At 43.3% G+C, this 15116-nt stretch overlaps 1 protein-coding gene across 2 annotated transcripts in view; it reads left to right on the forward strand.

Moving 5' to 3' along the window:
• The window catches only part of PIGG (phosphatidylinositol glycan anchor biosynthesis class G (EMM blood group)), a 1313866-nt gene that overhangs the window by 148293 nt on the left and 1150457 nt on the right, over positions 1-15116 (forward strand). For both annotated transcript variants that reach the window (XM_085636625.1, XM_085636626.1), the window contains exon 3: positions 9575-9784. In XM_085636625.1, coding sequence (XP_085492751.1) covers positions 9575-9784 — 210 coding nt within the window. The remainder of the gene's footprint in view (positions 1-9574; positions 9785-15116) is intronic.

The raw sequence follows: 15116 nt of genomic DNA on the forward strand, positions 1-15116 counted from the left end.
ATGGCCTTGCCGGAAGCGACCGAGCGTATGGCGAGGGCGATTTCGTCGGAGGTGGGAGCGGCGTCCAGCGACAGCCTGTCATCCCCGGAAAGGGACGGCAGCGCGATATCACTGAGCAGGGCACGGGAATCCTCTTCCGAGCAGGGAGACACCGGGGAATACACCCCACGGAAATAATCCGCGAAACAGGAGACGATTTCTTCTGGCTCAGTTACACACACACCATCCGTTTTCTCAATCAGCGGGACCACACGATTCGCTCTCTCTTTTGTTGTAAATTGTTATTGGATTGGTGTTTACATGATTGGCATATTTGATTTACTAGTCAGTCTCTAGTAAAGTGCACTGAGTGTGCCAGGGCCTGTAAATCAAATGCTACTAGTGGCCCTGCAGCACTGATTGTGCCACCCACATGAGCAGCCCTGAAAAGGTAACTTAGATCTGCCACTGCAGTATCTGTGTGCAGTTTAGTACTGCCATGTCGACTTGGCAAGTCACCCACTTTCCAGGCCTTAACCTTCTCTTTTCTTACATATTAGTCATCCCCTAATGTAGGCCCAAGGTACCCCCTATGGGCAGGGTGCAGTGTATGTGAAAGGTAGGACATGCCCTGGTGTGTGTGTTCCATGTCTTGATAGTGAAATACTGCCAATTTCCCTTTTCACTATTGCAAGGCGACCGGTTCCCATATGATAGAATGGGGAGTTTTCTTATAACATCTTATAAACATAACTACCCCTGGGAACAAGGTAGGAAAATAAAGTTTAGTACGCCTGAACTCAGACTGTTAAAACGCATCTTTTATTGAGGGTGATTTTTACATTCTGTGTTTGAAAATACCACTTTTAGAAAGTAGGTATTTTCTTGCATAGCCATCCAGTGTGCCTCTGCTGGGATGTGTATTGACTGGCTTTGGGGCGACAGGAGCTGGGGAGGAGCAGTGGCTCCAGAGAGTCTGGATGGGTCAGGGCTGGGCTGAATAGGCCTGAGCTGCATTTAGAGTAGGGGGGAGGAGATTTCCCTTCACCTAAATGGGCCTAGTCTGCATCTGAAAAGGCTGTCTCAACCGCCTGCCGGCAAGCTGCACCAGAGAGGACAGAACTGGTTTGTGGTATAAATATTGGGGCCCAGACCCCACAACTTTAGAACTCTTTTGCACCAAGAAGACTGCCAAGAAGAAGAGCTGGATAAGCTGTGAGGAGGAACTACCACTTTGCTGAGTGCTTTGCTGTGTTGGCCTGCAGTGGCTGCTTCATGTCTTGGGCAGTGAAAGGACTGGACAGAACTTTCTGCAACTTCTTTATTGAGTATCTCGCAGGGCCTAAAATAGAGCTTGCCTTCTGTTCTGAAGTCTCAGGGACTGCCAAGACATCACCAACCTCTGGGTACCGCTTCTTGAACTACTGTTTCTGCTGCCACAGAGAAGGGAAATGCAACCGACCAGATCGTGGCTGGGGGCACCGCTCGTAAGTTTCACAACGCACCGCCTCGTCCCACACAGCTGTCTAGGCCGACCGGCGGCAGTTCCCACAAACCGGCTCTGTCGCCCGCACCGCAACCTGCCAGCACCGCATTGAGCACCGTCTCGTCCTGCACCATAAGCCTTGGTCTCACCGATGCCATCTGGACGATCCTCACCGAACCACTGCCTGCACTGCATCGAGAGGACACCACACCCTGCACCTCAACCGCAACGGTTGCCACGACCGGCTTGGACCACCGTGTCAGCTGCCACGAGAAAGGTACTCTACTGGTCTGTCCGCGCTTTCACTGGCCCGTACCGATGTGGTCGGCTGGAACTGTTAGAATCTGTTGTTTTCAGCATTGCGGTAGCCCCGGATGGAGCTACCGACTTGTACGAACTGGGTTTTTCAAGTATTCTTGCAAAGTATACCTTTTTAAGTACTGTATTGTGGAGTTTTATAGCTTTTGGTCTTCTTTTAAGTATATGAAATATTGGTTATTTTTCTAAAACTGGTGTGGTGTCCTTTTGTGGTGTTTTCACTGTATTACTGTTGGTTATGTTCAAATGCTTTACATACTGCCTCTAAGATCAGCCCGACCGCTCATGCCAAGCTACCAAGGGGGAGAGCAGGGGTTATTTTAGGAGTGTAACTCCCTTACCTTGACTAGGAAGAAGGGTCCCCTACATAGACAGAGGTGCAAAGCCCTGCCAACTAGAGACACCCATTTCTAAAAAATGTCATACATTCACCCCAGTAGAGATCTTGGCATAAATCCATCTTTTTTCTTTTTTTTTTAAAGATAAAGCGGGGCCTTGAAAATGCCCTACTGAAAGTGCTCTGTGTGTCATTGAGCTTGTCCAGGACAACATATTTCAAAACATAGTGCTCGGAGGCTGTAATTAAAGCCTTCTGAGTAACGGCATCCCTTGTTACAGGGGATGTCGCCATGAGAGGTTACAAAATAAGACAAGGCGGGACTACTAAGACTGTTGACCAATGAACAGCCTCAGTTTACAGTGGACAATGACACAAGCCATGAAAAAATATAGGCGGAGAGTGGGCGGATCGTCAAGTCCCTAACTCAGTACAGCATGGCTCGCAGAACAGCGCATGCGCTGCACAGGCTCGACCTAAAAAGCAGTCCATGTGTCTTTATCTGTTGAAGTTCACATATGTGGTGCTGAAGATTTGGTATTTTCCACTTTAAAGTATTTGCATAGTGCACATTAAGGTGATCAAGTGTGGTGATTACTATCTTGTGGGAGTGAAGGCAAGTTCTGCAACAATGGTTGAAGGTCATTACGCTCTAGGCCAGAACTACTCCTGCACATATTACACTTAGGCCCTAATCTATTTATAGGTTTGAAAGAGTGCGATCCACCCTTTTGGGTGCCCAGACCAAATATCAGAGCCTATACACGTGAAGCATGCCCTATGCTAGTCAAGCAACAATGTTTTAAGCTTGGTCAAGCCATCCTAATTAAAGTTTAGTTTAGCTTTTCAACACACAAACCAACTGCAATTACTCATAAAGACAATTTTATAAAAAAAACAGATGCAATGGCGATAAACAGGTGGAATAAACCAATCACCAGTGAATGATAATGTGAAAGGGTACACAATAAGCCAAATCTCTCCTTTGAGCAGAAGGGAGGATCAGACATTTCTGTTTTAATTCTCCACGCTTACACGCACATTCAGAGTACTTTAGCCAATGAGTGAAAGTCAATGTAAGCTTTGTTTAGAAAACCAGCCCTTTGTTTGTGATGACTCAACCAAAACTAAACAGGCTGTGTGTTTAAGTGCAATTCTGTTTGTTGATGAAAAATATTGCCATGCTGGCTTTGATAGAACCAGACGTTTTTGCTTCTTTGCGTAGAAACTCCAAGACAACTTCACAAACAGTTGTAAAAGGAATGCTGTAATTGGGGCTAGCTTCAGATCTCTTAAATGGCACATGTATGTGGAACTGAAAAATACCTTGAACTGCCAGATACAGACCACGGACATAAAGCAGGAATGAGAAAAGAACCTGTAAAAATTAGATAAAGGAGCAGGGGCTGTTGGATGGAAGAGGCATGGGGTGGAATCAAGCTTACTCAACCATGGGGGTGTGCACCCCCCAATCTTTGATGGGGTTGGCCGCAGGCTTCTGAGCAAAACTTTGGGCCACCCCACTGATTCTTTAACAAATGAAGCATTGCTGCTCAGTGGAATGATGAACAGAGCTCCTTTTGCGCAATGGATAAATCTAAAAAACTAGAGATCCTGAATTCTTAGAAATGGTTTTGAAGCATACTTTTGGAGTGACATCAAGAGGATGGTGACTCGAAGGAAAATCCCTCATTAAATATAAACAAAACTCACTGCTTTTTTTTAACAACAAATTTTATTTTCAGTCGCACAATAAGCGCAGGGCTCTGCACCCCAGAGACCGCTGCATCATCAGGTTGTACAGTGGCATGACCGCAAATGACAGTTTTGTTTTTGTTTTTTTTAAATTATAAGAGAAAAACCAACACAATCTTGGACGTACAGTGCCATTCCGGATGCCCATTTCAAACACCCCAACTCCCCCCTCCCGCCGAGTTGCTCAATTCCCACTGAAGACTGCCCACCCGCCAAAAGCCAAGGACCAAAAAGAATAGAAACAGACATACTACCCGCTCGGAGGAAAGACCAGACCATTGTAACACACACACACACCCCCAGGCATCCCCCCTCCCCCCAAGCATAAGTTATTTTTACCCTCGCTCTTTCTTGTTAAACCCACCTAAACCACATTCACTACTCACGGCCAATGTAGAACCTCTTTATTCGTCCCTTCCAATCTCAAACAGATATGCCATCCTTTCGGGTCTGGACGATATAGACTGACTCCCAAATGCGGTTAATGAGATTAGCAAAATTGTCACCTGTAGTCCTTCTCAAACCCTTTTGGATATTGATCCTTTATATCATAAGATCAACCTTACGAGTCCCCGTAAGCTTGAAACCAAGATAAAAATATCCACTGACTTCCACTCTTTAAACCTTGAGCATAGTTCACCTAGTGATGGTTTAACTTCTAACCCATCTCTGACCCAACACCAGATTGATGATACCCTATGCTCTTTAGTTTCCTCAGTTTCTTGCCAGTCACTGGATACCACTGAGTACCCCAAGGGCGCTATGAGCGGTAATACCGCCATTAAAAAAAGCCCATTGGCCAAATGCCTATTGTCTTGGAACGTGGCAGGTCTCCTCGACAAGCTGACGAACCCCTTACGGGTTCAAGTTGTTTCCCCTTTCAGTGTTATCTGTTTGCAGGAAACATGGAATATTAATGAACTCCACCTTTTAGGATACAAGACCCTACATACCCCAGCACTCTCTATCTCACATGGCAGGAACAGGGGTGGATTAGCGACTTATATATCCGTAGAATCCGGAATATCACATGCCAATTTCATTGAGACGGAAAATTACCAGATTATTTCCTTAAAAGGCAGCCGTTGTAAGGACATTATCTTGGTAAACTTTTATAATAACATTTCCAGTTCCCGCCATGACCGGGTCCTCAATGGCTTAAAGGAAGACTTAATTAAAGTTGAGTCCCACCTTCAAACTGATATGCTGCTCATGTGGGTAGGCGATTTTAATTGCTCTTTGTGCTCACTGAGCAATGGAGGTACCTGTGGTCTGGATTCTATCAGAGGTGCCACCACTTCCCATTTTCTACATTCTAAATTAGGTGACCTTCTAAATGGCATAACATCCTATTTCAATTTATCCTTCATGAACGAGCTGTGTAATCCACCGAAGTGTTTTAAACCTACCTTTAATGGGAGAGGTTGCAATTCTATAATTGACTATACCCTGATATCCTCCAGGTACCCAGAGATTATATCAAACTGGGAGACACTGGATTGTGCCATTAGTGACCACTATCCATTGGCGGTGGCTTTAAAACTAACTACAACTGCTGATGACGATCTAAGGGTAAACTCGTTTTACACACCGCCACTCACTCTGGGAACTTCGATGGGGCTTTACCTTAAATGGGACAAAGTAGTCCCTTCAGTGTTTCTTAACTCTCTGATTAACAACACATATGAGCATATACAGACATGCCTGTCCACTCTAGAGACCCCTCAGGCAATCAGTCAGGCTTTTTCTGAACCTACTTGCTAGAGCACCGAGGAGAACCTCACAAGGCAGCATAGGTTGGTTTGATAGGTCCTGTTCAAAAGCTTTGAAACACTTAAAAACTACCTTAAAAATCGAACCTAGAAATCAGCTGGAAATACGGCAGGCCAGACAAAAATACCGTGAAGCACGGGCGGTAAGAACAAAACAGCTAAAAGCAGAGGCCTGGCTAGCCTTACAGGAAGCCTCCAATAGCAGGGACAATACCGCCTTCTGGAAAGCAGTCAATGCCCCCTTCCTGCAGTGTACACGGGCTGTGAAGATTGAGATAGCTATAACTGCTGAAACTTGGGTCAGCCACTTTGCCACACTATACGATCCAATAGATTACATAGCGCCTACAGATAGTCTGGATCTCTACTATAACCATCATAAAGAGTTGAATGACCCTACCCTTTCTCCTTTAGATCTCACTTTTGATTGTGCTGAGGTGCTTATGGCCCTGAAAGAAAGTCCCTCTGGGAAGGCTCCTGGCCCTGACTGTATACCTATTGACGTTTTTAACTCACAGCTGGACCTGTGGGCTCCTTTACTTACTAATGTCCTAAATTCTTTAAATAAAACAGGTTTTATTGACACATGGCCTGAAGCGGTTGTTGTGCCGATTTTTAAGAAAGGTGATAGGAACAACCCTTCTAATTATCGCCCAATTTCATTGCTTGACTCTCTTATGAAAGTCGCAGGGCGAATTATTTTAAACCGGATTCATGCTTGGCTGGGTGATCATGACATAATTTCAAAATTACAATACGGTTTTAGACAAGGCAGAGGCACTATTGAGCAAGGCTTGAATTTGACCCTTATTATTGCTAAATATACCCAAGCAAAAAAGGGGAACCTCTTTGTCACCTTTGTAGACCTTAGCTCTGCATTTGACTGCGTCGACCATGAGCTTCTCTGGGAATCCCTTGTCGAGATTGGCATAGAGCCCCCTATCCTCGCATTTATTAAAGAGCTTTACAGGGGAGCATCAGCACGTGTCAGATATGGCAGACAGGGAGAGTGTTCGGATAGATTTTATATTAAAAGAGGTGTTAGGCAGGGATGTATTTTAGCCCCCTTACTCTTCACTCTCTACATAAATTCTGTCGGCAAGTATCTTAATAGAAACTATCACGACTACCCCACTATAAATGGGAAACCCATACCCATATTACTTTACGCGGACGACGCAGCAATTATGTCACAGACCCGCATGGGCCTTCAAAGAGCAGTAAATGATTTCACTGAGTTCATGTCACAGCGAGGCTTAAAAATCAATGCGTCAAAAACTTTCACCATGTCCTGTGGCCTAGGAATAGGGAAAAGACAATGCTCCGTTTTTATAAACGGCAATAAGCTTGAAAGTGTTGATAGGTTTCCCTATCTGGGCATTACTTTTGAGAAGAAGGGCTCCTGGCGGGCTGCTGCACAAGCTAGAGGAGCTGCATTTTCTAAAGCTATAGGAGCCCTGATTAATTTCTCAAAAAAACTGGGGGGACGCCCGATCAACCCTTTATCACAGATTTATCGTGCCAAGTGTGTTTCGACTGGAACATACGGATCCGGGATTTGGGGAATTGATCCGGCAGTTCATATACAGCACTCCGAGAATTTATTCCTGCACTACCTCCTGGCCACTCCACGTGGTACTTCTGTTTTTGTAATGCACCATGAACTTGGTTTGACATATATCACTGATACCATAAAATCTGCTCCTATTATTTTATGGCATAAAGTTTGGACCACTCCTAAAACACACTTTAACAGGGAAATGATCATGGATTGTCTCAGCTTGAGTGAGGCTGACAGCCTCAAATGGTTGAATTACGTCAGAAACTTGTCATGCGATATAGGGCACCCAGAATTTTTTACTGATCCCTCTACACTAAATAATATTCCTAGAGTTACCTTAAAACGATTAGTCGCTACCCATCTGGCTAATCGTCGTTAGCTCATTGAAAACTCTAAGCATACCGTGTTGGAGTACCAACTTTCCACCACTGTCGAAGGGATGCAACAATATCTATCTTTAATTCCTTCTCCATTTTCCCGTATGCTTGTGACCCGTTTTCGTACTGACACCTTTTTCAGACTGTTGACATTCCCTGATCAGAATAGTTGGTCAAGAAACTTGGAGAAATGCCCATGTGATGGTCTGTCATCGCAATCTAACATTCATTGCATTTTATTTTGTAAGTTCTACCAATTGCAAAGGGTTATTTGTTTGAAACCATTGCTTAAATCTTGGGGATTACGTTCCTGTAGGGCAGCTAATCTTAAAATGAAAGCACTAGATAGCCCATTAACTATCGCAGTGGTCTCTCTCTATCTGAAAAAGATTGTAATAACAAGGGCTTCTATGCAGATATAGATGATGAATGCTCTCTTCTACGTCATGTATCTTTTCCCTCCATTAAATGAATCTCGTCAGGGTTGTTTCAACACTAAAACTATGTTTATTATTATCCCTTTTAAACTTTTATGTCATTTATGATGTCTTAATATGATTTTATTGTACTTTTATGATAATGTTTTTACATTTCGAATAAAGAATTTTGACTTGATGTGCAAATGCTTTACACACTGCCTCTAAGATAAGCCTGACTGCTCGTGCCAAGCTACCAATGGGGTGCGCAAGGGTTATTTTAGGAGAATAACTCCCTTATTCTGACTAGAAGGAAGGGTCCCCACTTGGACAAAGGTGCAAACCCTTGCCAACTAGAGACCCCCATTTCTAACAATGTGCACAGATAGAAACCAGCAAAATTCAGCATGAAACTATACAGATATTAATTGTGTAATGCTGTTCAACTAACAGTACAATACGTGGCATGATCAGTAATATATATGCTGATGAGGATTCACTAACTGCCACAGTTTCATCTGTAAATGAAACGCCTGCTGTCACTTCTCTTGCAGCCTGGCGCACAGTGTCATGTCAGTGAACCATACAGGCTACATACAATAATAAGCAAACCACAAATAGTTTTTTGTAGAATGTTAGGGGTAACAAATTGGTAATGTTAGCTTCATTTAGTGTTGTTTGTGTGTCCAAAGTATGTACATATTTAAAAAAAAAAAAAAAGTTACTGAAAATACTATGGAATAAGTCTGTTGCATTCTTATGTACCTTAGCTGTGCCCCTCCTCCTTTTGCACTAATACACTGTTTTTGCCATTGTCACTGCACAAGCAGCACTGCCCGATGATGCAACAGATCTTTTCTGGAAAGTAGATGACGTTCACGACCAACACATGCAAACCCTAATGTCAACTTTTTGGCATTTCAAATACCCTTTCATGTGCCTTCCTTGTTTTGATATGATCTCTTTTTTAATTCTATATATTTATTTGTTTTTATCTATCCCTAAGATTCAGTCTTTTAATGAGGTGTGGATATGTTGTAACGTTTATGGTTTTAGCGAAAAACCGAATAAAGTTGTTTTTGATTGATTGATTGATATATGATCTCTATTGTAGTTCTTTTCTGCATTGTTGTGTGGATTCACAATTAGGGGGTCAACATCCACAGCTTCATTGGATGGGCTCTACCATCACTATGCTAAAGACAAGTGCTAGTTTTATAAAATAATAATGGCAAATGTATAATAGTAAATATACCTTTAAAAAACTAACACCTGCAGATTGAGTTGATGACATAAAAATGTAGTTCTCTTAAACATCAAACTTAAATCTGGGCCACAGTATTATGGTCTTGAGTCTATTCTAGTAAATGTCTACGAAGATACACCTTTAATGATACTTTAATTGCAAAACATCTTTAGAAAGATAAAACTCAATCATCTTGTATACAAACAATTACTATTATTTTTTTCGTCTGTAAGTATGAAGATAGCGCGTTTAATATGATTTTGTCTCAAATGTTGCTAACTATTACTGTTGTTTTTCTTCTATGTCTCTGTGCTGGCTTTCTAACAGGCCTTGATGACTGGTAGCATACCAGGTTTTGTTGATGTCATTTTGAACCTAAATTCCCCTGCATTACTGGAAGACAACTTATTATGGCAAGCAAAAAGTGCAGGTAAAAGGATTGTCTTCTATGGAGATGACACTTGGATTAAACTCTTCCCTAAACATTTTGTGGAATACGATGGAACGACCTCATTTTTTGTTTCAGATTTTACAGAGGTAAGACTTCAAATTATTCTTGTAACTTTCAGGAGTCAAAGTTCTATTGAGCACAGAAGAACACTTTCAGCATTTTGTTAGGCACAATAGATGAAAATGGGAGAAGGATATTGGTGGAATTAAGAGCTCTTTCTTCTCGGATAATTCCTGGGCGCACAATAATTGTGGACAGTTCATTTGTTTAAAAAAACGATCTGCATGAACTCACTTGCACTAACCCCGAGCAGCCTGAATGCACTGAAGCTATTGGATGTTGCATAGCTTTCAGATTTATAAAACTAATGCTGCGGGTAACACACCAAGTTATGATTCACTTTGTAAATCCTGTCCAGTAGATTGTGTTTACAGAAAGTAAACCGAGACATTGTGTCAAGGATCCATCGGGCACTTGTGACAAGGAAAAGGGAGTCTAAGGAAAAGTGGGCGCCCTGCTTAAAAAAACAAAGCTCATAAAAAAACAACACTGGAGGTATTCTAATATTCAGAATAACTACATCATGAGCGTGCCAAACATGCAAGTAAGCCATACTAATGGGCATGTGGGATAAAGCACTTGGGCTCCCCCTCAAGGTGACACTGAAGCTCAGTACGTTCCTCACCCATAATTGCTGTTCTAGATACTATCTGAAAATAGCCACATGTAGAACATATAAACAAGAGCAGGGACTGTGAATAGGATAAGTTTTGTGATATTATAATAGTTAACATTAGGCAATGCAGTAGATGAGGAAAAACACCTAGCGTGCCAGATGTAACCATGAATCCTTGTACACAAGTTCGAAGCAGCAAGTGTAGAGAACATTATTCATATCTACGAAAGATGAGGAGCTTGAGAGGGATAATGTTGAACAGGAAAGAAGCAAAAACCTGGTAGGAATAAAGCGAGCAGGGAAAGGAAGGCAAAAACTGTAAAAATGCATCTACTGAAAGTAGTGTAAGTTGAAGAATTAAGGCAGTACTGAAAGAGTATTAGTTCTAGTACACACTTTGAAACAGTACAGTTGCAGGAAAGAAGAAGGTGCTGCTAAACAGCATCAATTAAAAACAAAAAAAGAATTTGTTGTAGCATTGAAATCTCTTGAAACACCACATCAATGACCAATGCAGAGCTGTAACAAACAGAAGCTTCTAAAGTGCTCACTTATGGCAACACCTTCAGGTGACATAAAGCTAGCACCTGCCAGCTAAGGTTGTGCTGATTCAATCACTCACCCTTGGCTTTTAGGTAATTAAACGGCCCCATCTCAGGATGGCACTAAATAAAATTACCAAATTGCTAAAAATGTATTGTTTTCGTTATAGGTGTATTTCCACTAAAAAAACTTCTTTGAGCCGGTAGTCTTTGGTCCACGTGTTAATATCCAAGATTGGGCATTATTTACCTTAATATTCAGCCCTTGCATAAAAGTATAAAACCTATCTAAAAGTGCTTGCAGGTCATTTGCAGTGCGAGCTAAAAGGATAGTATTGTCTGCATATAGTAACACAGGAACTAAACACGAACCAATTTTTGTGACGTCAGAAGACAATTCGTTGAAAAGAAGTCAAGGGCATTAATATAAAAAAGAAATAAAAAAGGCGCCAAATCTGGGCGTAACAAATTCTCATGTTTGTGTCTTGGTGGAGACTTTTTAACACACTCAATAAAGGTAAATCTACGCCTGCATGTCCCACAATTTATTTCTGTCCACTATGTGAGGGGTATAGGAGAGGTCCATGAAAGCCATATGTATGGTGCCTCACCTGGCCTTGGCATATTTACCCAAGATTCGGGAAAGATTTAGAGCTTTCTCAGTGGTGCCTAATCCTGGGCGGAACCCATATTGCACTTTGGTAAAAAAGGACTTTCCACTCGCCAATACTTCCAGTTACCCTAAAATGACCCTACCAAAAATGTCCCTAGACGAATCAAGTAGTGCAGTCTGCTGATGATTTTTAGGTACATTCCATAGCGACTGTACCTGACTGCTTCCACGACTCAATCGCCCCCCTATTATTATGGATCTAAAATCATTTGCGAGCAGCGGGCCCAGAATTCAAAATTATGATAAAAAATCTAAGCTGGCACCCCGTCTGGTCCTGTTCCCTTGCTTGTTGTGGAACAGAGTATGAGTGTGCATATTTCCCCCACTGAGATGGTCTTCCTAAATTCAACTAAGGCCACAGAGATGACAGCAGAGTCAGCTGGGGGTCTTTGGGTATTATCAGGCAATCTAGGGATAAGTAATTTTTCAAAATGAGAAACTCATTTTTGCTCCATTATATGGAAATCTAGCCCCGATTCTGTTTTTGGTAAAGAATGGCCTATTCTTTATTTACCATAAAGCTCTGTCTTTCAGAGCTGCTGCTTGTTCCAGATCATCCCAGGCCTTCGTTCTTATTTCGCCTTCCTTTTTTCTATGGCAATTTTATAGTTCCTGCTAGACGCTGTCAACGCCACTGCATCTCGGGAGATTTTAGGAGTTACACATTTTAACACTTTATAAGTATTTGTTCATTCTGAGTTAAACCATGAGCTGACTGGTTGTACCAAATGTGGATTCTTAATCCTTAATTGATTGAAAATGGATTGATAAATCCCAGAAAATGTTTCGCTTATGCTTGCTGACTCACAGCTTTTTCCCATACAGGCTAGGATTGCCATATAATTGCTGCTCACCACTTCTGTGAATTTTTTTCTTGGGTCTACATGTTGCCATTTTGTGTGTACCCCCCTGTTTTAATATAAGTCATGGACTTGTATTTACCAGACATAGGGGGAACTGGGAGTGTGCAAGGAAGAGTAACAGTAATAGGATGATGATCACTAAAAGGAGAGGGGCAGACCTTACAGTATTTTTAACAGCGGAACCAGGTCATCTGACACAAGGATATGGTCGATGGTGCTTCCTTTGCCTCTCCCCACAAAGGTTACATATCAACATAATTTTCCACCATTAAATCCATATTTATCTTGTTAGGGTTTCTCGATATGCCAAGTGCGTGAAGTGACCAACGGGATCAGCCAGCCCCTTGTTGATTCCGCAGACGTGGCTCCCACTAAAGGTGCATTTGTTTATGGTAAAATCATCCGCCCATAGGAGGGAAACCCCATTTGATGCTTTATCTGTTTGGTCCAAGAGTAGGAGTTCTAGATACTTCACTATCCCCACTGGTTGAATTCCTAAATAGTTATAGTAAAACTTAAACTATTCAGGATAAGATCTCTCCACGAGTTGGGAATGAGAGTTAAAAGAGAGTTTCTTTACTTGGATGTTCCCAACCGCAGTTGATACAAGGACTAAAAACCCACCCTTTTAGCAGATGAGGGGACTGTAGGTGAACAGAAGGATCTAAACCCATTGATTGAAATGTGGTCATAGGCCCATGTCTCCTGACAGCATATGACGTCCGTAGCCTCAATAAAACCTAACCATTCATTATTGAAAATCTTTTGTCGGATCTCTGCCACATTCTAGAAAAGAAACCGCAGGCCCTTTATACCCTCTGTGGGAGGGGTGTCTGCAGTTAGTACATATTCCTTCTGGTTCAGGGGGTGTTCACTTACAGTGACAATGGGTGCCAGTGGCTCTTTTATATTACTAATACACAGCAAACCATCCTCAAACATCCGAATACTGCCCTCAGTTAGGTAAACCAATAGACCTTATAGGGGAGGGCACTGTGTCTGACTCCGATCCAAAATAACCTTCTTTCTGGGAACATTGCTCATTTAAATAAGTAAGGTGTGAATCAAGTCAATCATTTGCATCCAGCTCCGAGAGCAACTGGAATCTGTTGTGAGTTGGGCTCCTGTAGACTCTCCATGATTCAGCATGAGGACGGGGCAGAGAAACAACCCTTTTCCATGGGCTACCTGGAGCAAAAAAAGCAGTAGCTGACGGATCTTTAGGCCCTTTGCTTCTGAGTTCAGCCTACACCTGGGGCCCCTTCCGTGCTATATCATGCCGCTTTACTGTAGCAGGAGCAATGGTTTTCGGAGAGGTAGTGGGGAACGTTTTTTAGGATAAATTCTGGGTCTGGTTATCTGCCTTCTCATGGGTATTGGGGCTGGTTGCATGCCCTTTTATGGGTGTTCTGAGGCCTTAGGGACGTTGGGGTCTGGAATAGTCTTATTCTTAGCCAATTCCTTAATCTCCCCTTCCAGGGCATTTAGTCTTTCCAATATCAGTTCAATGGCAGAAGTCAAAACCCCCTAAATGTATCTACTATCTTTCCCCAAATAAGTCTAACTCCATATGGCCAATGTCTTGTATCACAACTGGAGGGAAGACTGGATGGTGCGGGAGATCCAGGGTTTGGCGGGATTTGCAGAGATCGTTTAGTTTTTGGACCTGGTTTTACAGTAATAGCTGGGAATTAACCTAGTTTCATTTTCCTTTTCACCGCAGGGTCACATGAGCTATAATTGAGACCAGGGCCTTGGCCAGACCTGGCTGTCAATTAACTAGATGAACTGGATAAGACAGATGCTGATTCTCTTTCCTTCACTTCTCCTGGCCCGAGCACAACAGCTGTTGGGGGGCAATTTACTTCCTGGAAATATCTTAGCTAGCTCAGATTTTGTAGATTGTGAGGGACTCATCTGTAAGATGGCTGGGCTTGGGCCATCTCCTAGCCCATGGGACAGCCATCTCACCATCACTTAAATTTCCTTGGAAACCACGCTGACAGCCCGCACCAGGAACAAATCCAAGATAGTGCCAGTTTTCCGGCTAGTTGTAACAGTATCCCTTCCATTTGGCAGCTTGCGTTTTGCCCATGGCTTGTGTGAGTAAAAGTCAAAATTACTCATACAGGATCAGCCCAAGAAGAAATCAAGAAAGAATCAAATAGGCTTGCTGGGTCGAAGACGGTTGCCAGTCACTTACCTTCCCTGATCACGTAAACCTGCTGCCGCCTCCACCACACACACCATCACCAGTCAATCTTGTACCAGCTTAAGGCCTGCAGACAGTCTCTGTACTCCGGGTCCAAGAATCTTTAAGTCGTGTCCCACTCCATTTTTTTCTCATAGGAACTCCCTGGTATCCAGTAGGGGTGGGCAGAAAACTCTGCTCCGCAAGCAGAGGGGAGTTAGCCAGCCACCCCCGTCCCCTGGCCCGGTCCCTGCTTCTGAACCCAGCCAGGTCGGGTGAGCCTGCCCTGGCCCCGAGGGACCCCCATCCCCAGCACCCGGACCCTCGGATGGCTTGGAGGACCGGGGGGCTCCCGCACCCTGGGGCCTGCGGGACGGAGCTCAAGCCCCGGGCCTGGTCCCAGCTTTCGAACCCTAGCCGAGCTGGTGAGAGCCTCCCCAGGCCCTGGTGGACCCCCGTCCCCAATGCCCAGA

This window comes from Triturus cristatus, chromosome 2_1, assembly GCF_964204655.1.
Source record: "Triturus cristatus chromosome 2_1, aTriCri1.1, whole genome shotgun sequence".
NCBI lineage: Eukaryota > Metazoa > Chordata > Amphibia > Caudata > Salamandridae > Triturus > Triturus cristatus.